The sequence below is a fragment of the Eumetopias jubatus genome, unplaced genomic scaffold, assembly GCF_037043125.1.
Source record: "Eumetopias jubatus isolate StellerSeaLion01/CBP00866 unplaced genomic scaffold, mEumJub1_p1.0 scaffold_2, whole genome shotgun sequence".
Classification (NCBI taxonomy): Eukaryota; Metazoa; Chordata; class Mammalia; order Carnivora; family Otariidae; genus Eumetopias; species Eumetopias jubatus.
In genome coordinates this window covers 124,869,263-124,893,405 of record NW_028274808.1, presented here as the reverse complement: position 1 = coordinate 124,893,405, position 24,143 = coordinate 124,869,263, and the positions used below count along the sequence as shown (strand labels likewise).

The 24,143-nt window shown below is 41.9% G+C and overlaps 2 protein-coding genes across 3 annotated transcripts in view; one reads left to right on the top strand and one right to left on the bottom strand.

Moving 5' to 3' along the window:
- BMPR1B (bone morphogenetic protein receptor type 1B) overlaps positions 1 to 8,549 on the top strand; it is a 101,793-nt gene extending 93,244 nt beyond the window's left edge. Inside the window, exons 9-11 of the mRNA XM_028117779.1 lie at positions 2,440 to 2,615; positions 6,781 to 6,911; positions 8,424 to 8,549. Coding sequence (XP_027973580.1) covers positions 2,440 to 2,615; positions 6,781 to 6,911; positions 8,424 to 8,549 — 433 coding nt within the window. The remainder of the gene's footprint in view (positions 1 to 2,439; positions 2,616 to 6,780; positions 6,912 to 8,423) is intronic.
- A 13,697-nt stretch (positions 8,550 to 22,246) lies between these two features.
- The window catches only part of UNC5C (unc-5 netrin receptor C), a 336,648-nt gene continuing 334,751 nt past the window's right edge, over positions 22,247 to 24,143 (bottom strand). For both annotated transcript variants that reach the window (XM_088020228.1, XM_028117791.2), the window contains 2 exons: positions 23,218 to 23,396; positions 22,247 to 22,412 (listed from right to left, as the gene is read on the bottom strand). In XM_088020228.1, the coding sequence (XP_087876354.1) occupies positions 22,247 to 22,412; positions 23,218 to 23,396 (345 nt within the window). The remainder of the gene's footprint in view (positions 22,413 to 23,217; positions 23,397 to 24,143) is intronic.

The window sequence follows — 24,143 nt, the reverse complement described above, 5'->3', positions numbered from 1 at the left end:
AGTTTGGTATTGCCTGTGACACAGCCTGATAAATGTGATATATGATATATGTAACTTCCTCGTTGAGGAGAAAAAACATGTAAATGCATGAGAGTCAATGAGTGTGATGAAAAGAAAACAAATTTTCCAGGAATCAGGAGATAGCAAGGTTTATCCACAATTCCCCACAAACTTTGGTTAATAATGACTTTTTGGTCCCCCCCTTTTTTTTAAAGATTGTATTTATTTATTTGACAGAGAGAGAGGGAACACAAGCAGGGGGAGTGGGAGAGGGAGAAGCAGGCTCCCCACTGAGCAGCAGAGCCCGATGCGGGGCTCCATCCCAGGACCCCGGGATCAGGACCTGAGCCGAAGGCAGACGCTTAACGACTGAGCCACCCAGGGGCCCCAACCTTTTGTCCCTTTTCTGTTTGATAGTTTTTTCATCAAAACTGGGGTTTCTTGCTCTTCTTAGTGCCACTGGTTTCTCTTGAGGTTGTCTCAGTATATCTCTGATACAAGCTTCACACTGTGCTGCCTGCACGTTTACACACCTCATCTTGCTTAATCGTCATCCAACTGAGCGACGGTAGTTCCCCACTTCAGTCATCTCATGCCTAACTCTGGCTCCAGCTTCACTGCGCTGAGCAGTGGTTCCCAAGGGCCATCCTGCAGGTCAGGGTGCACCCGATGCCACGGATGTTCTCCCAGGCTATGGGAAATGGTAATCAGTGGGTCACGTTCTGAAACTTTCACGGAGCTGCTGGTATTATATTCAGTTATTCCTTTCCTCCCTTTTTTTTTTTTCACAATAGCCATTTTTTTTATTATGTTAATCACCATACAGTACATCATTAGTTTTTGATGTAGTGTTCCATGATTCATTGTTTGCGTATAACCCCCAGTGCTCCACGCAGAACGTGCCCTCTTTAATACCCACCACCAGGCTAATCCATCCCCCATGCCCCTCCCCTCGAGAACCCTCAGTTTGTTTCTCAGAGTCCATCGTCTCTCATGGTTCGTCTCCCCCTCCGATTTACTCCCCTTCATTCTTCCCCTCCTGCTATCTTCTTCTTCTTCTTCTTTTTTTTTTAACATATAATGTATTATTTGTTTCAGAGGTACAGGTCTGTGATTCAACAATTTTACACAATTCACGGGGCTCACCATAGCGCATACCCTCCCCAGTGTCTATCACCCAACCACCCCATTCCTCCCACCCCCCACCACTCCAGCAACCCTCAGTTTGTTTCCTGAGATTAAGAATTCCTCATATCAGTGAGGTCATATGATACATGTCTTTCTCTGATTAACTTATTTCGCTCAGCATAATACCCTCCAGTTCCATCCACGTTGTTGCAAATGGCAAGATCTCATTCCTTTTGATGGCTGCATAATATTCCATTGTGTATATATACCACATCTTCTTTATCCATTCATCTGTCGATGGACATCTTGGCTCTTTCCACAGTTTGGCTACTGTGGACATTGCTGCTATAAACATCGGGGTGCACGTACCCCTTCGGATCCCTACATTTGTATCTTTGGGGTAAATACCCAGTAGTGCAATTGCTGGATCGTAGGGTAGCTCTGTTTTCAACTTTTTGAGGAACCTCCATACTGTTTTCCAGAGTGGCTGCACCAGCTTGCATTCCCACGGACAGTGTAGGAGGTTCCCCTTTCTCTGTATCCCCGCCAACATCGGTCGTTTCCCGACTTGTTAATTTTAGCCATTCTGACCGGTGTGAGGTGATATCTCATTGAGGTTTTGATTTGGATTTCCCTGATGCTGAGCGATGTTGAGCACTTTTTCATGTGTCTTTTGGCCATTATGGATGTCTTCTTTGGAAAAAATGTCTGTTCATGTCTTCTGCCCATTTCTTGATTGGATCATTTGTTTCCTTTCCTCCTTTTATTAAAAAAAATACGTGTTATCTGGTTGATGAAATCATGGTGATCATAGAAAGCTTTGTTAAGGGTCCTCCTTATCAAAGTAAAACATTTTCAGGTCTTTGTTGACCCTTTTCCTCCCCCACTGTTTTCCCTTGTTTGTACATCTAAAAACCTTGCAACACTTGGATTAAAGAACACTGTCTCAGACAAACCCCCTTGGCAGGTACTCATGCCAATTTTAAGAGCCAAGCTATGAAAATAGGAAAGGGAAGAAGATATTTTGCAGACATTTAATAGATACTTAGCAATTATTTCGAGTTTATATTTGATCTAGTGGCGATGCAGCCTTGTATGGTACAGCTTCCCTTTGATTTCCCTCTTCACTGGGTTTTTACCTGTGGATATTTAATATAACTCTTGGCAAGAAATATTTTTCAGAGAAATATTATTCCTCGAAAAAATATCCCTTCCCTCCTTTGCCTGAAAGCCTGGTTCAGGAATCACTTTGATTTGTCACGTGTTGGTCCTTTTCAGTGCTCATAGCGCTTTGCTTTACTTTTTCCTCAGTGATACGAATGAAGTTGACATCCCACCCAACACCCGAGTTGGCACCAAACGCTACATGCCTCCTGAAGTGTTGGATGAGAGCTTAAATAGAAATCACTTTCAGTCTTACATTATGGCCGACATGTACAGTTTTGGACTCATCCTCTGGGAGGTTGCTAGGAGATGTGTATCGGGAGGTAAGTAACAGTGATACCGTTGGATCTACTACAGGTCCTTGTTTTCTGCTCAGAAATCAGAGTTATCATATTGTCCCCCAAATCAGATTTTCTTTTATTTTCCACCTTATTTCTGCTGGTGCAGTCACCATCCTCCCAGGAAATGATATTTAACATCTTAGAATTCTGTTTGACCTCCTCCTTCCAGCTTCTTCTCACCAACCTGCTCCAAGGCCCCGTTCCCTGTGGTTTCCAACTCCACAGATTAAGGTAGAGACAGGGATGTGGGGTGAGACACCCATTCTTTACCCCTTCCCCCACTTGACTTTCTATATAGTTCTTCAAAAAGCAATTTGAAAACATCATATTTTTTATCAGAAGTTTTTATCAAAAGGAAATTAAAGCATAAGAATGTTCCTACTGGTCATGATAATTTTTCTGCAAACAAGGATTCCCTAGTAAGACGATGTCAGAAGGCATTTTTAAATATTCAGAGGCATTATTATTGCTTGTTGTATTTAGTTTACTGCTGCGTCATCTGTCCTTAAATAGATTCCAACACTTTTTAGGTGAGAAGCTGAATCGTAGGCTCTTTGTGAAGTGACAAGTATCGTGTTTATGGTTATACTCATGGCTGTGCTTGGTTAGAAACCACGCTGCTGTTGCTGACCAGGGCCAGTTTGAGCTCACTTTTGTGAGACCTTGAGCTTGCCCGACGTTCTGAAAGTCCAGCGAACACTTAACTGGTACTGGGATTCGTTCTTGGACCTGCCATTTATTAACTGTGAACCTCTGACAAGTTACTCAGCTTTGTTCAGGTCTTTTATCTTAAGAAGGAAGTGAATTAAAGAGAATTAAAACTGCCTGGTACATAAGTAGCATTCAGTATATCTTAGCTCTTACTTAATATTTTCCTTTTGGTTGGTAGAGGCTTAACTTATATTTAGATTCACACATAAATGCAGAGGAGAGACAGTTAATCAACAGGCATTTATACTTTGGGAGACAGATCGTGATGCAGTGACACCATGCCTTCTAATCACTCGGGGAGCTCTGAGTCTCTTCTGAGCTTAATTTAAAATAGAACACATTTCCTCTCAAGTGAGAGACCTCCAAAAGGAAAGTTAACATGGGAAATGTTTCCTAACCAGATAGTGAATAAATCTCCCGTCATCTATGAAGAAGGAAAGAGCTAAGCAAAATATAAGTTAACTAATTGTCTATGCCTTGCTTCATGTTTTATAAAGAGTAGATGAGCCTATTTCTGGATAACATACTTACACTCAGGATTGGTTTATAGAAGTTGAGGGAGTAGTAGAGTACAAGATTACTTTCTAATTATGTTTTCCTGAACATTTAAAGCAAGTAGGGCCACAAGAAACCTATATTTAGAAGCCTCTTGGTCAGAATACAGAAGAAACAATCCTTCGCTTAAAAACAAGCCAGCCTTATAAAAAACAGCAGGATTTTAATTGCTTTACTAGGTCTGTCTTTGCCTGTGGAGATTTGAGAGGTACTAAGGTGTTGCCTCATCTCTTTATGAGATTGGTCTGTGTTTACCAGAGATGTTAGATTCTCAGCTATGCCCCATATCAACTGTATGGCCTTGGACAAGTTACTGAATCGCTCAATGCCAAGTTTTCTCATCTGGATAATATGGATAATAATTCTATCTCATAAACGTGTTTCTAAGAATTTAGCAAGATATATTCTACAGCATTCTTGCCGGTATATAGTATATACCATACTTGGTATAGTATGTACCATAGTGAATACCATACTTGGTATAGTATATGTACCGTAGTGTATACCATACTTGGTGTAGTATATGTACCATAGTGAATACCATACTTGGTATAGTATATGTACCGTAGTGTATACCATACTTGGTATAGTATATGTACTGTAGTGTATACCATACTTGGTGTAGTATATGTACTGTAGTGTATACCATACTTGGTGTAGTATATGTACTGTAGTGTATACCATCCTTGGTATAGTATATGTACTGTAGTGTATACCATACTTGGTGTAGTATATGTACTGTAGTGTATACCATACTTGGTATAGTATATGTACTGTAGTGTATACCATACTTGGTGTAGTATATGTACTGTAGTGTATACCATCCTTGGTATAGGATATGTACCGTAGTGTATACCATACTTGGTATAGTATATGTACCGTTGTGTATACCATACTTGGTATAGTATATGTACTGTAGTGTATACCATACTTGGTGTAGTATATGTACTGTAGTGTATACCATACTTGGTGTAGTATATGTACTGTAGTGTATACCATACTTGGTATAGTATATGTACTGTAGTGTATACCATACTTGGTATAGTATATGTACCGTTGTGTATACCATACTTGGTATAGTATATGTACTGTAGTGTATACCATACTTGGTGTAGTATATGTACTGTAGTGTATACCATACTTGGTATGGTATGTACCGTAGTGTATACCATACTTGCCTGGTATATAGTAGGCTCCTAGCAAGCAAGTTTGTCTTCTCTTTCCAGAAAGGCGAAACACACAAAATTCTGTTCTCCAACACTTTCCTTTATGAAGATGTTGGAAGGTTTGGGTGAAGTAGAGTCTGGATGTAGGTCTTCTAAACTTTGGAAGAAAAAGAGAATTTTTGAGGCTTCAGACACAATTAAATGGCAGCCAGTATGGAAGTTTTGATAGCTTGCTTGCATAATAAGGAGAAAGAAGTAAGGCCTATAGTCATAACTTTATGTGGTTGGCTCTGTGTCTATTGTAGTATAAGCACCTGCCCACCGTGGCGTATCATTCCAGCCGGGTAATGGCACCAAAGTTAGACACTGAGGAAAATATGAGAGGAGTCAGATAGACATGGTCTTTGAACCATTGTCTTGATAATTAGAAAGGGAGGAAGAACTCAAATGAAGTGAGCATCCCCCCTACGTTAGGCCCTGTGCTTTTAGTATTTCCTATAGAATTGAAACACAATGGAAGGAACTATTCACATAGATACATATAATTATGCTGTGTGGGCTCAGTGAGGGACAGAATAAATGGTGAGTGGGAACGGTCTGAGGAAACTTTTGAACCTTCTGATCCTTTATATGTGGGTTTGAGTTTGCAAGAAAGGGCACAATACAGACTCCAGATTTTTGTGTGGGTAAACCCCAGCGAATTTAATGATGCGTTGGATAAAATCCACCAACTTGGTAGGATCATCTTGTTCAGATACAAAGCAATGACATTTCTATAATAGATGATTTTAGGAAAGGGAGGAAAGGTGCTCCAGATAGATTGCTCACTCAAGAGTGGCATCCTTTAAGGACAGAGGCTGCTTATAATTATTGTGAGGAGTTAATCAGATAGTGTTGAAAAGAAGATAGAACTAGCCTACTTTTCTAAAGGACAAAAGGAATAAGGTAGAAAGTAGATATTAGGAAATGAGATGGAATTTGTCATGATAAGGGCCATTTTCCGAAGATGACATAGACTTATATTTCTTAACCCTTCTTTCAATAGTACCAATTTTTTTCTGATAATGTATTTTTTTGTAGAAAGTTTTGTGAAATACAGAAGATTTAAAGAAAAAAACAAAATCAGACAGTTCTTGCACCTAAAAAAGTCATGGTTAATATTTTTAGGTGTGTATAATTTTTAAAAATTTAAATGTGGAAAAATGCATTCTTATGATTAAGCAGAAAGAAAATGTAAATCTCACATTTTGTTCAAGTAGGATACACTGCCAAATTTATTATGAGATTCATAATCTCATATTGCAGTAATAGAAACAGTCACATATTATGCGGTATGAGTTTGGGATGTGTCTGCCAAATTTGCGTTGAGATTTAATGTAGACTTTTTAAAATTTGGCATACAAGACCCTTTATAAAATTGGAAATAAATTTGAGATGCTTGTTTTACTTAGCTTTGGGAAATTAGAAAAAAAAAGTCTTGAAACCCTGTAATAATATGTTTCATTAGGTTTTCTATTTATGTTTTTAATTCGATTAGGTGGCATTTGGGCACATTTTTTTTTTCAAGACTTATTTTGCAGTTTTTTTAGCCTGAACTTGGCTTGAGTACTTGATAGAACTTAGCTTTGAGAACAGTTTGTATTGTTAGACTTTTATTTCCACCTCCCATAAGATATTAATAGTAATAATAATTTAAAAACAACCCATATTTTTAGGTATAGTGGAAGAATACCAGCTTCCGTATCATGATCTAGTGCCCAGTGACCCTTCTTACGAGGACATGCGAGAGATTGTTTGCATCAAAAAGCTCCGTCCCTCATTCCCCAACCGGTGGAGTAGTGACGAGGTAAGGCTTGAGGTAACCATGTGGCTATGACCAATTTCTAAACAGACTTTACTCTTTTTGCCCAAATCCCGGATACTCGTTACAGGAATCTTCCTTCTTTGTTTTGATGATGCTGGTGGTGGTGCTTCGCCACAGTCATTGATATGGAGCGAAGTGTCGTATGTTAAATTATCTGTTTCTTTTTGCCACTTTGAGTTTGCTACTTCTAAAGTATATTGGGTGGGTTACCACTTAGCCTGTACAATAGGTAACACTACTCCATTTATTTGTGATGTCCTGACATTTGCATAAAGGATGTTCTTTCTCTGTGCGTGTCTTTAAAGCACCTTGAATTTTCTCCATGACAGACCAGCGTTCACCATTCTCTCATCTTGTTGAGAGAAAAGAGAGGCATCTGCAGAATCTAGTTTTCTTTACACAGAAGGGATACGAGCCTGTAGTTGAGCTGCCTGTCTGCGCCGTGGATCTTTGTTCATAGGGATGATGTGATGCGCTTTGAAGAAATCCATATTCAGCCTGGCTCTCGGGAGGCAGTGATGAAACCTAAACAGGGCCGAAAAAGGGCTGTTCAGAAGGAGGAGATGAGTTGGGGGGGCCTTGCCTTTCCTGTCTCCTGTTGTCCTCCACATCCTGCCCATCCATCCTCCAAGCTTGCAAACTCACCAACTCCCGGAGCCCTCTGGCAGGTGGGGACATTCAGAGATGAGTTTGAAGCATCCCCGGGATAAAACACAACCCCCCCAAAACCCACCTCATCAAACATATACCAAAGCCAATGCAAACACATGGAAAGAGCACTGTTGATAAGCTAGTTCTTTAATGTTGAATGCATTTAAAAACAACCTTTGGTTCATTGGTTTTGTGTCTCGTTACTGAAATGCTAAATAATGCATATGTTTTCCAGGGAGCTATGCGGAAAACTTTATGAGATGCTGGAGTTATGTTATTTTGAGGGTGGTTATGGGCATTGGTATTACTCAGAATCCCTTCACTGAGGATTTCTAATGAAGTGAAATTGTGCTTTTCCACAGGAAGACCAATAATTGATGTAGCACAGGAGAACACAGGAGAAAATTTTAGCGAGGCTGTGCACAGGTCATTAATCTTGTTAAATGGTACAGTGCAATGCTATTATTGTAGCAGATGGATGTGATTTAGGAATGACCATGTTTGTTTGAATAGTATGGACTTAGATGAAAGATTTAAGCTTATCAAGTGTTATAAACAATGTAGGAGTGTGGAGTGGAATACAGACTCCCTGGGTATTTTTGTATTTGGTTAAGACTGACTTCAAAGACACTCTTTTACAATCAGCAAAACCACCTGCTCGCTGCTGTCATAGGGAAGACACGAAAATCTGTTTTAGTCGTTTAGAATTTGCATGACAAAAGAATTTTTATGGCGTTTTGTCTACATGGTTTGAGGAGTATCTTTGAAAAATATATCGAATGGCAACCTTGTAGATAATACATTTTTCTAGTGTTACCCCTGTCTTCCTTTCCCTCCCTACAGTGTCTAAGGCAGATGGGAAAACTCATGATGGAATGCTGGGCTCACAATCCTGCGTCAAGACTGACAGCCCTGCGTGTTAAGAAAACACTAGCCAAAATGTCAGAGTCCCAGGACATTAAACTCTGATGTGAGGGGAAGAAATAAGCATCTCTGGAGAAAGCCAGTAGCTATTCTTCTGTTTGTGGGCAGAGCAAAAGATGTTCCAGAAGCATCCACAGTATGAGCCTTGAACATCATCCTGCTTCCCAGTGGGTTCAGCCTCACCTCTCAGGGAGCAGCCTGGACAGAGAGAAGTTCCCAGAAACATGTTCTCATCATGTCTGTTTGTAGGAGGGAGAAACCGCTTGGGTAACTGTTCAAGATATATGATGCATGTTGCTTTCTAAGAAAGCCCTGTATTTTGGGATTGCCTTTTTTTTCTTTTTCCAAAAGATGCTTTAATTTTGCCAAAATAGAACAAATAATGTAGATGTTTTAAGGTTTATACTGTTACAGATTAAATAACAACAACGAAAGTTCTTCCCAGAAATTCTGCTGGAAGGTAAATTTTAAAATATCTTTTTCCATTAGTGAAATTTTGTTGCCCTCTGCACACCAAAAGACAGTCTGTGGAGTTGGAGAACATAGAATGGAACTCATCTGAAAATCTCCCCGCTTCTGCCTCCTCAGACCACTTTGGCCAGCCCTGCCTTTAGGGGCCGCCGCAGCAATGTGAATGCACCTGGGCACAAATACCACCTGTCTGGGGCCAAGTTTTGGGATTCCTGCGGGTGCCCTTTTGTAGCTTCAGACGATATGGAACAAATGAAGGTTTTCTGTGACTCTGTTAGAAGTAGTAAGTGTCGATGTCATTCTTCAGAACCACTTTGTGTTTCTGATTCTTTTAAGGCATTTCTGTCATGGTAAAATCCTTTCCTTTTCATTAAACACAAACAAAGGTTTTTTTTTTTTTTTTTTTTTTTATGTGCAGAGAATTGACCCATGCCTGGTTTTGATCTCTCAAATGAAAGGATCAACATGAAATAAAATTGCCATCAGTTGTGTTGAAAACAGGGCTCTTTAAAATAGAGAGAATCTGCGCCTGTGTTGTAAGAAAAGTGTGTCAGTCGGATAGAGGAGGAGGGTGGGGGTGCAAAGGGTCTGTTTCTTACCTGTGCAGAAGAGCCCGTCTCCGAGGCACAAGGGAGAAGGACGCATACCTTATTTTGTATAGATAAAGACGGTTTCTTTCTGTAATTGTCTCTTTTGTGTCTGAGTGAAGGGAAGGAGAGGAAAGTATGTCAGGTTAATTTAACTAATTTTAATTTAAAAATAGAAATAGAACCTCCAGATGGGACAGCAGAAAGAGCTAGTGGACGCCACAGAATATTGTAGCAGCTGTGACTTATTATTCTAAAATAGATATAGATCGAGCATGGACACCTTACATGATAAGTTCACATCTTAGAGGAGTGCTGACTCAGTTTACTTTATTCCCGTGATGCGCAGTTCACTTTTTAATTTATTTATATATTTTTTTCTTCTCTGTGGCACTTGTGCAAAACATCGCCTCACCTACTCAATTCTGTGAGGTTTTAAACTTCTGAGGAACGTGAGTCAAATCATTGACAGGGCCAATATTCCTTAGCAACAGGAACATAAAGCTCAGAATTGTGCGCACCCCTCTCAACTGTGTTCATTTAATTTCCTTACTTTTCTTTGGTTTTCTTTTGTTTCCTCGAAAATTGTGCAGTGTTCAGTAAAGAATTGGGAAGTACCTTTCCTTGGTCCTTTTAAAAACGACATTCCTTCCAGAATACTCCAGGGGGCGCTGTTTTATAACACATTTTCACCACTTGGTGCCTGAAGGATGGAGGGTTTTTGAAAAATTGACAGCTGCAAGAAAAATGAAAAAAATATTCTCCTCACTTCTGAAGGAGGCTTGCAGCTGGTGACTTGTTCATCCGGAAAGGCTCTCAGAGCACAGAGTGGTTGTGAACCCTGCGTAAGTTTGGGAGAACAGAAGGAGAACTGGTGTTCTCCACTCTTAAGCATTCACTTCCCAGTGCTTCATACTTGCATTTTGTTTATAACAAAGATTTTCTTAACCCTTGAAAAGGAACAAAATTTCTGTGTTTCAAAGATCACAGTTAGTTTCTAAATATAATTGTAATCAGAATGCTGCTTGTAGTGATATTAAAATCACCTGAATAGCAATGTAAACAAATGTTCCTTTCCCTCGTGTCAAATTGTATTCTTTGTTATAGCCTAGAAGGAATATGTACCTAGAACTACGTGTGATAATCATCTGAGCCGTGGAGAGAAGCTTCAGTGCCTCTAATTTGATAATCTACAAACAAATGAGTAAACACGGATGCCCGTTAAGTGGGGACACGTTTGTGTTTCTTGGTTTTCCCTCAATTTAAACGAGGTTGGGTTTGCTTACCTCTTAGATAAAAATTTGTGTTCTTTTTGGCAAATTTTTATACATAGATAACTTCAAATCAAAATATTTTGTGGGGAGGCAATGATTTGAAAGTAAACTAGATTTTTAGTGAGGTGTTGGTTCCAATGAAAGATGGGAAGAAATTAAAACATCCAAATTTCTTCTGTTTTATTCGTTTAGTTGTTTTGGAAAAATCTAGAGCTTACTTTCTAATTCTCAACCTGATTTACTCACTATGAACACTTAAAAATTATTCTTGAGATATTTAAAAAGATCCATTTAGTTATTAGAGTCTTTCAATGAGATAGGAATTTATTTATGAGTAGAGTTTTCTTTGTGTCTTACCAAAATCTGCCTTACTTAGGGAATACTAAATTGTTCTTAAAGAGACTACCTACTCACTTCCAAATAATCCTTTTTGGTTTTTAAATTTTTAGTAGCTCAGAAGTGAATTTTATTTTATTTTATTTTATTTTTTGTTTTGTCTTTCAATAGAATAAGGGGGAACCTGGAAATTAATATAGTTGATTGCCTCCTTTCAGGACTCTTTCAGAGACTAAGATTTTTCTCCTAATCACTCCCTCCCTTTCAGGGGGAATCTTAAAATATTAGTTGTTAGCTAATATAAGTTTGGTATGCTAAGATGTTCAGGTTTAGAGTTTATGTATGTGTGTATATATTATATAAATATATATGTATATATAAATATTATGCTCAGTTTGGAGTCTGGCACAACTCCATTATGTGGATTAGAGAGTAAAATATTATGGATGATAAAGTACTAAATGAAACATAATATTTATTTATGAAAGCGTGTAGTTGGTTAAGTCACAAGGGACAGTGCTATGAACATTGTGTAGGAGGAGACAGGCCTTTGACTGCCGGAAAGCACCACTCCCAAGTCACTCGTGATCCTTCTTTTTATTCTTTAAACATAAAGCTTCTTAGAAAACATGCCACGATTTTATGTACAGGGAATCCTTTGACACATTTCAATCGTTGTAGAGTCAGGTATAGGAAATACTGAATAATGACAGAATTTCATGTTCCTAAGAGTCATGCATACTCATTAGAAGTTACGGTGGTTTACGTTGTTGGTTCTTCTTTGTGAGCAGAAGGGCACTGAAAGAAGCCGAATTTTTAAAACTTGAATAGTTCTGTAGTTATATCTCCTTAGAAAACCCAGTCACACAGCAGTGGGAATGAAAGACGTGGCATCAGAAGTGATTTAATTTAGCAGTTATGATTCTTCTTGTAAAACAAAACAAAACACAATGCCATATTTTTGGGAGAAAAGTTGGCAATATATAAGGGGTTTTGTTGTCTGTTTCAAAAGAAGATTCATTTGTGTTCTTTTCGGGAACCAGTGCCTTATTGAATTTGTATATACTGTAATTATTCAGGACTAGGGAACAAACAATTGTATTTGTTACAAATTGTATATGGCTTTGTTTTAACATTCCCCGAAATAAAATGGTTTCTTTCTCCCCTTGGAAAGAACATGTCTGTTATCGTATAGTTGTGCCTCTTTTCTGGCTTTGAAAATATCACATTTGGAACAGGCAGGAAGGCAGCCATGAAAGAGAGTGATGCAGGTAAGTTTGTATGTTTGGGGTGGGAGAGCAGGAGAAATGGTCTGATGGCTTCTATTTTCTCTGTAATTAGGAGGCACAGTCATCTGTTGAGGGTGAGAGGAAAGGTAGGGAAGTCAGTGGTCTGGGAGAATTGAGGCAGTTTAAAATTGCACTGTGCAAAATTATAGCCCAGATGGTTATGGGCAGCCCCGAGGGCCCAGTTCGCTGATGAGACCAAGTGTGTGGCTTAGTAGCCCAGAGTATGGCCTGTGGATTGCGAGGCAGCCTGTGTGGAGCCTCTCTCATCCCCTCAGTTGTGCGACAGTAGGCCTGTGTTCACTTCTCAAAGACCCCATTTCTGTTCCTTGAAGAGGTGGATAATATTAGCATCTGGTGCATGGAGCGCTTCTGAAGATGAAATAATCCATGCGTCGCGCATGAAGTCAGCACTTGGCCGCTACTGAAGATTAGCTCTCGGTACAAAGTCATAGGGCCACCTTTCTGTGTAGTTTCTGTCAGCTCCCAAAATGTAGGCTTGGAGACCACAACAGATGGATTCATTCAGGGTTGAGGGTTTTCGGACATGTGCAACAATGGATCATGCAGAATGTGGCCTACCGACATCCGGGAGATGGCTGAAGTGGCCCAGAGTCGGGAAGGGATTAAAGTGGAGGCACTTTAAGCTGGTGGGTTGAGGGAGACTAGGTCCCAGCACAGAGAACCCCGCTGGGGTTGAGGTGGCCTGCCTATTAGCAGCGACAGAGAAAGGGACTGTGGCCCGCGTCCTGCTTCAGGGGGGTGGGCAACAAGGCTAAGGACAGGCGGGAGGGTGTGATCTCAGGAGTGGAGGATTTCGTTAGTGGACAAGATTATTGGTAACAAAAGAGGAACCTAAAAGGCAGGCCTTTGGATCGGTCTTTGTGGATCCTGGAGCTCCCAAGGATGGTAGGCAGTCTAAGAAAAGGAACATGGCGAGGCCAAGCTCTCCACAGCTCTCCAGCCACTCTCTGGTTACAAGGGCCACAGGAGAATGGCGGGGGGGGGGGTGCAGTCTGTGAGGGCAGAGAGTAGAGACCGGGGCCAGTTGGGCCTGATGGGCCGAAATGCACAGCAGAGGGTTCCACGCAAGGGCAGTGGTCTGGAAGCAACAGAACAGTAGGAGAAAGACCCCAACTTTCCTCCCAACTAGGACTTATGTGGGGTATGGGGGACTGAGGCCATTGCTGTTGCCCTGGGAACAGTGTCCCCGTGGACAAGAGAAAGCCCTCTGCAAAGGGAGAGGGAAGGTATTAGGGGATTTTTTCCTGGAGTGTGACTCTTGGAAGGCAGCATAGAAAGTTAAGTTTTGAGGAGATCTGTTGGAGCCTGGATCAGGAGAGAGGAAACCCAGACTTGTCTGGGCACGGAGAGTATGTAGGAAGGCTTGCATCGGCGTTCCTGGGGACTCGGGAGTTTTCATGTGATTGGCTGTGTTTAGCCCGTTGCGCTTATGCCAAGAGAATTCATCCCGGCGCTGGGATTCAGATCAACTTGGCTCACGTTCCATGGTTTGCACTTTCTCACTTCTGTGGAAGTACATAGTCTGAGCACCATTTTCTCCCCTGTAAATGGGATAAAAATACCCATCTCAAAGGGCTCTTCGGAGGAACAAATGAGATGAATATGTGAAGTACGGGAAGGCCCCGCTCCAAGCACATGGCAGGTGCTCATCAATATTGCTTTTCCTTACTGATATTAGCTCACGGGATATAAAGCTAGGGACAGTGAAAAGAAGTCACAGGTTGCTGTGGGCTCACCTCTTCCACCCCCTCGCGGCCCCCTTCTGTATGCTCTGGGCGTTCATAGGACTTAAAGGCAGACGGATAGTGAATCCCAGCTGGGGAGAACAGAGTCTTCTCTTGGCATTGGTCATCTTCTAAGTTATTTTTTCTGGTTACAATGGCGACATACAGATGACCCCACTCTCAGAAGGTCCTGTACCAAGTTGAACATGTCTGTGTGCTGGCATTTGCTACAGCTCTGGGCTCACCTTTCATTTCCTACCTAGTAGTGCAGTTGTTTGCAAATGTCATTTAAAGTCCGATCTCTTAGGGTAGGGCTTCATATTCCTTTTATCCACAAGCTCCCCAGGGCCTTCTGATGCCACTCTTCTTCTTTTTTTTTTTTTTTTTTAAGATTTTATTTATTTGAGAGAGCGAGCACAAGCAGAGTGAGCGGCAGGCAGAGGGAGAAGCAGGCTCCCCACTGAGCAGGGAGCCTGATGCGGGACTCGATCCCGGGACCCCGGGATCATGACCTGAGCTGAAGGCAGACGCTTAACCGTCTGAGCCACCCAGGCGCCCCTTGATGCCACTCTTCTAAGACTCTGGGTCTCCCCATTAACTGCCCATCACTATCACCTGGGGGCATTAAACGCTCCTAACAACCACACCACACCCTGGATCTATAAAATCAGGATCTCTGAGATTGGGAGTCAGGCACTAATAGTTTCTAAAGCTCCTCAGCTGATTCCAGTGTACAGAGAAACTTGAGAGGTACCAATCCTAGAACCTCATCCGGTCCCCAAGGGAGGTTGTGATTACCATCCCTGCAGGATCTAAGAGCTTTTCTGTGCTGCTGAAGAGACACAGGGTGACTCTTCACACAGAGGGAGCATTTTGTTATGAAGAAAAAAGGAGGGGTTCCCTGGGTTGTTCGGTCGGTTAAGTGTCTCTCTTTTTTTTTTTTTTTTTTTTTTAGGATTTTGTTTATTTGTCCGGCGCCTGGGTGGCTCAGTTGGTTAAGCGACTGCTTTCAGCTCAGGTCATGATCCTGGAGTCTAAGGATCGAGTCCCGCATCAGGCTCCCTACTCAGTGGGGAGTCTGCTTCTCCCTCTGACCCTTCCCCCTCTCATGTGCTCTCTCTCTCTCTCTCATTCTCTCTCTCTCAAATAAATAAATAAAAAAAATCTTTAAAAAAAAATCCTCAACTTCCTTAAAAAAAAAAAGATTTTGTTTATTTGACAAAAAGAGAGAGAGCATGTGCACCCCCAAGCAGGGGGAGAGGCAGAGGGAAAGGGAGAAAGAGGCTCCCTGCTGAGCAAGAAGCCTGATGCGGGACTCGATCCCAGGATCCCGGGATCATGACCTGAGCCGAAGGCAGACGCTTACCCAACTGAGGCACCCAGGCGCCCCAGTGCCCGACTCTTGGTCTCAGGTCTTGATCTCAAGGTTGTGAGTTCAAGCCCCACATTGAGCTCCACACTGGGCATGGAGCCTACTTAAAAAAAAAAGGTAAGAAGAAACAAAGGAGGTAGCACTCTCTGTTGCTTATAAATATAATTTATTACCTGTTTAAAAATTCTTTCTTACATTTTGTACATGTTGGCTGACAGAAGAAATGCAGGCAATTTACAAACCAAGGGACTGCAGGAAAAAGGGGGGAGAGGCAGCAGGGAGAGAGAAGAGCCACACCCAGAGCGGGCATCCCTCACCTCCACCACACAGCGGCATGGCGGATGGGATGCCCAGAGAGCACTCCTCCACCAGGGATTTTCTAGAAAAGGAATTGCATAGAAGATACAGCAAGAGGGAACTCCACAACAAAAGAAGTGTTCTGTATCTAAAAAGCCAAAGTTGTGTTGTCGTGTTTCCAAAAGAAAAATGACAAAGCACAAAATCTCAATCTGACATTTCTGCAGTTGAACTTGTTCCAAAGGGAACAGCAGGTGGATGACACAGGCTCTTCGCCACAGACTGCCGGGGGTTTTTCTCTGACAAACACTGCTTGTCTTCTTTAGAAAGAGCAAAGAGGAAGGTCACCAACTTGCTATAGCTCAACATTCAACTCAGTGAACACATCCAACACTGACCTCCAACACACACACAGTGATGACACTCCCTGCAATTGGGCTAAATGCATTCTTGTCTGAAGGGCGAGGGCTTCTCTACCAATAGCAGGTCTAGGGAAGAGTGAAGGGGAGAACCCAAATCACTCACTGAACTTGTTCTGATTGCTGTCCTCTCTATTCCCCAAGGCCAGGAGGGGTATGCACTTGAACTCCCACCCCTACGATTACAGGCGTCACATGAGACTCTAAGAATATAGAAAGGCAAAGAAAGGCATTTTCCACTGGCTGTCGATTTCTTGCTCTTCCAAGCTGTTCTAAGACAGGTTTGTTTTAACATGTAGAAGACAGCTTAGGTTGTGATTCCTGGATGTTGCCTCACCATAGTGCCAAGGTTCAGAGGTCAAGGGCTCATCTACTCCTAGGCTACCGCTCAGCAACACCTGCCTACAATTCACATTCTGAACTCCAAAAGTGACGGTTATTCCCCCCCTGGGTCAGTGCCATCAGGTCCAGCAGCAGCTCTGATGGTGCCAATTCCAACAGATCTTTGGAATTGAAGGATGACACATAGAACTTGAGAATATTTATAAGGGACCCTGAAGTCTGATGGCCGTCAGCAATTTACCATTTTGCTGAGGCACAAATCTGAAATGGCAAGTGAAGAGGCTGGTAGGCAGCAAACACTTTGGCTGGTGGGCAAGCTGCCTGTATCTTGGGGCAGCTTCCTTGTTTTCTTCTCAACAACGGGTGGGCCCTAACTCTTGTGATGTTCTGCAGAGATTCCCAACTTGGGATTCCAGAAGAGCTCTTCAATACCAAGAGTCTTAAGTATATAGCCAGCTGGGAAAACGGCATCTTAGAGTTGTGTGGTTTTGTGTACAAGTATGTGTGTAGAGTTCCTATTGGTTTGTCCCGGTGATGCCTCCCTCAACCTTTCTAAGATAGGTCTAGGGGCATATATTACATTTGGTTGAGTTGAGACCATTACTATCCCACCACAAATCAATACAGAGAGGGGACAAGCCTACCGGAAAAGCTGGGAGCCATGAACTCTTTTGAAGACCGTTTTTTGTTGTTGTTGTTGTTGTTGTTGTTGTTTTAAAGTAGGATTCCTGACAGTGGGGGCAACCCCAGGGCCAATAAGTCTGACGGATCAGGGAGTATATTGTCAGACCTAGTTTGTAGGGAAAACCTACCCAGTGACCTACAATGCCATCTCCCTGCTTTTCAAAAATAGCAGGTTTCAGGCATGAATTTTGGAAACTTAGGACTCCATTTGGCTAACTTGACCTGTATGGACACAGCTTTAACTTAACATTGGTTGCAATGCATTTATTTCCCTTATGCCTTATTCCATTAAAAAAAAAAATCATTACGGATACAAGGGAAATCTCTCAAAGTGATTATTACAGCCAGAGATTATACAAATAGATTTCTTAACGTAGAGAAACAACACTTCATTGCACAGAGACGAAGTTCTAAGGACTTTAGTCAACATTAGCTCGGTAAGGTTAAAAAAAACCCCACAAAAACAAAAAAACCCAAAGTGTAATAGTTGGTCCTATGAGGCACTCGGAAGGTAAAAAAATGTTTTATTACCTTGAGATAATCAATAATAAAAATATTTTTCCTTATCGGATCTATAAAATCTAATGCTCATTGACCACTATCATCTTTACAAATAATTGGCTTTAAGCAACAACATTCTGATTCACAAAAGCTCCTCTATTCTCAAAGAAGATGGATAAAACCCAGTTTCATTTCAGCTGTTTCCATGGTCATCTTTCCCTCATTGGCCTTGGATTGGTACTGAGGTCTCCATGTGAAACAGATAACTTGTCCAGAGCAACTGCTCAGCAAAAGCTAAAGCTCACATTCAACTTGAAGACTGAAAATTCAACATGTAAACTTCTTCTACTTTCTTTACACTCTCTTGCGGGTCTTCATATAGTTTTTATTTGCTTGGCCCCATGGGGGCAGACCTTATACTGGCAAAGGCTTGTGAATTCGGGGAAGTTAGTGATCACCTTCCGGGCCCCCTTCCTCACATGCTGACGACAGAAGCAGACCAAAGGCATAGCCACTGTGGTCCTGACAGTGATAGACATGGGGAGACATAAGAGAGCCTCATTTGCTCCTCTCCAGAAGCAGAAAGCCTTGATTCCACCGTCTCAATGCTTACTTTGAAGATACCTAACTTGTAGGAGAACTATCTTTTTAAAAAAATTACAGAATGTCTAATTTCCAGAGTGTCCTAAACTCAGACTCCATGACTTCTTCCTAAAGAATGGCTCTACTGGTTGAGAGTTGAGAGAGTAAAATACCTGAAATAATTGTACGTATGAAAATGGAGAATGGTTTATCCAGTTTCATTTGCTACCTCACCCAAAATCTTGCCCTGCCTTCCTGGAAGAGCTTGTATTACTCATGTGAGGATGGGGATTTTTCCTTCTAGGGGACGTGAGTGTCCACGTTGGTGTCCACACAGTTTGTGAAAAGGCTGTTAGCTGTTACACGTCTGTCATTACCATGTGTCCAGTTAGCAATTCTGAATCCAATTTCTATTCCTTCCAGATCACTCTAAGGAAAGCTGAGTGAATGTGGTGAGAAGAAGACGAAAATACAATGAAACCTCGGCCTTTAGACGGCCAAACTCAGAAGAAAGGAAGCTTATTTCTAGTCCTGCATTAGTAATCACAATTGTTGCTTCCCTAGACACAGTTCTCTCATTTGCATATATAAAACATTTTGAAGTGGATGCTGCTTACATTTCCAAAAATAAGTATTAGAGAACTAAAAGTAAGGAGATTTAAAACATAAAAGGCCCAATCAAAAATGTCAATGTCCAAAATGACAACTCTTCAGAAACCGTTTTATACAGATATTTATGTATTTCTATCATTTCTATTACCAAAAACCAACTTGAGACCTATTGTGGGAGAAGGAGTTGATGACATACTAACCTCGATGTAATTTTGGTGTGGGTAATTTAAGTAAAAGAGTGTTACAATAAGAAAACTATATATTTGAAGTGAAAATTTACCCACAGCTGTCATAAAGGTTCTGTTGACTTTAGCTCTTAATTCCCTTTGCCAAACAACTTTTAGTGAATTTTTGTTAAACTCAGGGTAGATTGTGTTGTGCACCACTAGATGGCACCATGCACAAATGATAGGTGGGTTCCCCGCCCCCCCCCCATGCCCCCATCCAAAGGAAGTAAGCGCATCCTTCCCCATAAGCTATGTAGAAGCCCTAGGAATCAGAGGCGGAACATGTCACATAGAATGATGAAGTGGCTCTCTATGAAATGAGCTGTTGAGTCTGGACCTTCTAAGTTTGAGAGCAATCTAACAGCTATTATTTTACTCCAAAGGAGAAGGAAATCAGAATTCGTAGTGAAAATTATTTGACATAAGTGGTGTGTTGTACGTAAGGGAGTTGCCATTCACTCGATGGGGAACATAACAGGTTCTATGACAGATGAGTACCTCACTTAGATAGAATCAACCACTCTTCCCTTTTCACGAGGCATGGAAGTTCCTTTGAGCATCCTTCAGATGTCTAATTCTTGATTTCCATAGATGCCAGCTCCCAAACCAGGAAGGACGAGAAATCTTGAGAAGTTATTTCAAATGGAAGTAATGGACAATAGCTCTCTTTCCTCCTCTTCCTTTTAAAAAAATATCTATTTAAAAATCTTTTTATGTAGAATACAGTGTTACTATCTTTTGGTCAAATATGCATTGGTACAAACCTTATCCACTGAACTTGTTTATTACTACAAACTCTTCCTTTCACATTAGCATAACATAGATTTATGTATGGTGCAGGGGGTGGCCTGAGAGAGACAGGTTCTAGAATATATGCCTAAAACAGAAGATAAGAAACAAAAGGAGTGAGAGAAGAGGCTGTATACCAGAGAATCAGTAGTTCCTCAGTGAGGAGGATGGAGGAGTCCTGGGAATATCAAGAAGTCACCAAAATAGAAGAGGAACTACATGTGTAAAGAAGGAGGGAAATATATAGAATGATTTCTCATTCAACTCCAGTCAGCAACCCGTACACCTCCAGCGCAAAAGTCAACCACGGCCATGTTTCAAAGGCTCTGATGCATCCACGTGGGTGCTTGTTGTTCAATCGTTGTTTGGCTACTGGCTGCTGACCTTTGATCTCCCACCTGCTGAATGAATTGAGTCCCTGGGTTAAAACAAAGAGCCTGTGACAGTTCTAAGGGAATACCATAGTCTACACAAAGTCGTCTTTGGACTACTTCTCAGTTAATTTTTTTTAATTTAAAAAAGTCTGATTAAGACAATAATAGAACATAATTTGCAATCGGTCAGGAAGGCAAGTGGCCCCAAGAGAGGAAAGAAAATGATAATAAAGGGATACTGTCTCTTGGCAAGCAGCCCAGAGACAAGGCTTAAAAGCGTGACAAATAGGCTACAGGTTAGAATCTTCCTCTTCCAAGCTGGAACTATTTGGAAGGCATACAGTAGCCTGGGCAAGAGACTAGCTGACTCTTTAAAGGATCCAGCTCAGAGTCCACGGTGGTCCTCGGACTGATGAAGGAGACTGGAGACATCATAGTAGGAGTCCAGCATTTTAGAACCTTGAGTAGACCTACTACTTCTACCCCTTCATTTGACATGTGAGGGAACTGAGGTCCAGTGAAGTTAAATGACTCTCCCAGGGGAACACAGCTAGACAATGATACACCCAGAATGAGAACCGGGTTTCCAGTTGCCAGCTCAGAGGCTCTTCCTCCAGGCACACAGCCTCTCCAGTAGACAGAGTACCCGGGGTGAGGGGGGGGTGTCAGGGTTGCGGTCACAGAACCACAATGTTCAGTGAACTTCAGTTGAGAACGCTTCTCACAATAAGACTTGGAGGAGAAAGACCTTGCCTGAGCCAGCTGAAAAAAGAGACTGACAAAGCCAGTAAGCATTGACTACGTTTCTGGGGTAGAAGGATGCAAGAAAGATAAAAGGTCAAGGAAGCAAAGCCTGTTTAATTAAACTGGTGACCACGCCCACCTAATCCCGTCAGAAGGTGAGGCAGGTCTAGTCAATACCTAAATACTAACAGTACTGCTAACAAAAACAGAAGTTAAAAGAAAACCCTTTTACTAGAATACTTGTAAATATCATCAATAATAGTAATAGTGATAATAATAATGATAACTTTTTTTATAAAAAAAAACCCAAAACACTTCAAACTGCATCTTACAAACACACACGTGGTGAAGAAACGCTTGTTTGTGTGGCTGAACATGAATCACGGTCTTCCCTGCAATGCTACAGCTTTATTCCCAGAGGGTGACCAGACGGGTACCCTCAAGGAATAAGGAGTCTTAGTTATTTCTCTTTTATACTTAGATTCTCCACTTCCCTGATACAAACAGTAACACTGGTTCTACAAGTTCTAGAAATAGAACACTGATGGGGAGGATTATCTGAGACACTTGATGCACACAGTTTGTAGCAAAAGTCTGTGATTTCTCTGTAAATTACTAATCTGAAATAGACACAACAAACCGTCCACAGCTTTAACTTCAAATGATTTAAACAAAAATAGAACGAGCCATGGACAGTGTCTGCATCCCTGTCCAATCTGATGTAAACAACGTTTGTAGAAATTGGGTTTGTTAAGAAAGTTTATCCATATACCTGGATAGCAATAAAAAGCGTTTCCTAGGAAACTGTAAGATCCTGTACCACACAGCATACAGCCCAACTAAGAGGAAAATTAGGTCGGTCTCTAAATTCAAGGTACAAATTTACACAATTGTCCTTAAGTCCTGTGATGATATCCACGTGCAGTGGGCATGTCTGTCAGCAGCTGCGTCTGCTTGCCTTCTCTCTCCCGCTTGTAGTCTTGCCTGTGAAACTCATCGGTCATGGTCTACTCTGGATTTCCTTCTCCACGGCGATGCCCTGGATGGCCACAGACCCCCAGTGCCTTCCCGTCCTTCACTTCCAGTCCCGCCATGGGTCAATACTGCCCTTCTGCTGCTAAAGACACTACGGTTTCATGCCTTCCCATTTCTTCCAGGACAGCCGCCAGCATGCTCAAGTTGCCGTCTGGGAAGTTCTGTGCTTCCCAGAGATCCAGGATTACGCCAGTCGGACTGGATTTGGTGGCAAAGTAATTCAAGTACCTGCAATTGGGAATGGGAAAGTGTGCTGAATGGTGAGATATACAGATCTAGTTTTCTCTGCAGTTGGTACTCACCCCTTCTGTCTCTCCATTTATCTTTTAAGTCTCCAGGTCCCACTGGAGAAGCTGCGGTTTACAGTGAGCCATCCTAAATAACTAGCACACACTTAATTAGATCAGCCCCAGACAGGAGACGCGATGTTTAACTTTGTTAACCTCAACTCTGAGTAAGATAATTTAAGAGACGAGATGTCTATGGGTCATATCCTAAACAGGAAATCAAGACACTTATGTTTTCTTTCCAGACCATGCTCTGATCATCTTTGACAGGTCATGCCATGTTTTGTGCTTGATAGTGATGGCAGCATTCCACAAAGAGGAGGCTCTTGAGGTCTCTTTATAACTCAATGTCAAGGCAGTGATTAGCATGTTAATTAAGCATCCAGGGGTAGGTCCTGCTCAACAGGAGATGAGGAAAGACAATTACTTTAAGTGAAGGGACATATTATTTACGGGGATTTAGCCCATCAGCTTTGCAAAGTGGATCACAAAACTCGATACTTAGCTTGTCAGAGAAGCCCCCCGAATATCTCTTAACGATGCCTTTGCAAGACCATGGTGCAAGATACAAAAAAGAAGCTTCACACAGGTTTGCAGAATGAAAAGTAAATGGATGGATAGGAAAACCAAACAAAACAAAAACAAAAACAACCCAGAAAAACCAAACGCTACCCTAAGTCTAACAGTTACCAGCCGCAGAGCTCTAAGTCTAACAGAAACCAGTCCTGAAGCCTGGCCACACCCACCTGTCCAGGTTCAGCTTATGGGCCAGCATCCTCCAGTCATGCCCTCTGGTCTGTGGGGCGTCCAGGCTGCTACAGAGCTTCTGCCGGATAGGGGGAGGGATGCTGAAAGCACTGGGGCCCGTCATGGTGGTGATGGTGTTCGCCGGGTCCAGCAGAGGCAGATCGATGCCAGTGGGTTCCTGTAAGTTCAGGCACAGGAACAACACAGCATTATTTCCAAAGAAGACAAAAGCAAGCTCTGTTGAACCAATCGACATAATGCCTTGCTTTGAACAGTAAGAAGAGAATGAGTGCTATTCTTCTTCTTGGTAAGAATGGCTTCTTCCCAGCCGAAAGCTGTGACCTGGCTGAGAAGAAGAGGGATGTGCTGGGCTGACTTTGCACAGCCTTGGATGTATAGGTTTCCACTATGGACTGGGCTGGGCGAGGTGGGACCTCTGGTGTGATACAGTAACGGCTTTTCTCTCATCCTTTTCAGGATGAAGGAGGAGAGAGGACTATCCATACTCCTAAAGGGTTAGATTTCAAGAGAGGAGAAATGTTCAAAAGGGCAGTTCTTTGAGAATGAACAGATCTGAGATTAGAAGGCAGAGCTTCTAGAGACTGTGTGACCCTGAGGGGAATGCCCTGGGCAAATGCCCAAGTCAATTCTCTCTCTCTAACCTCCGCAGAAGAAGAGTCGGTTCCGCGTTTGTCGAATGAAATGGAACACAGCCCACCTCCAAATGATATCAAATTAAGACTAATTTTTTAAAGAAAATGGCGAACACAGTGGATTGCCTTAGGGCAAGCGCTAATGGCATCCTCCAATTGCTGTACACCCTTATTTTTGTTAAATCTAATTTTAGGAGAGAAAACCATAAATTGGCTCTTAAAATAGTTTCAGCTCATAAAACAGCACAAATGTGAAATCTGAATTTCATCTG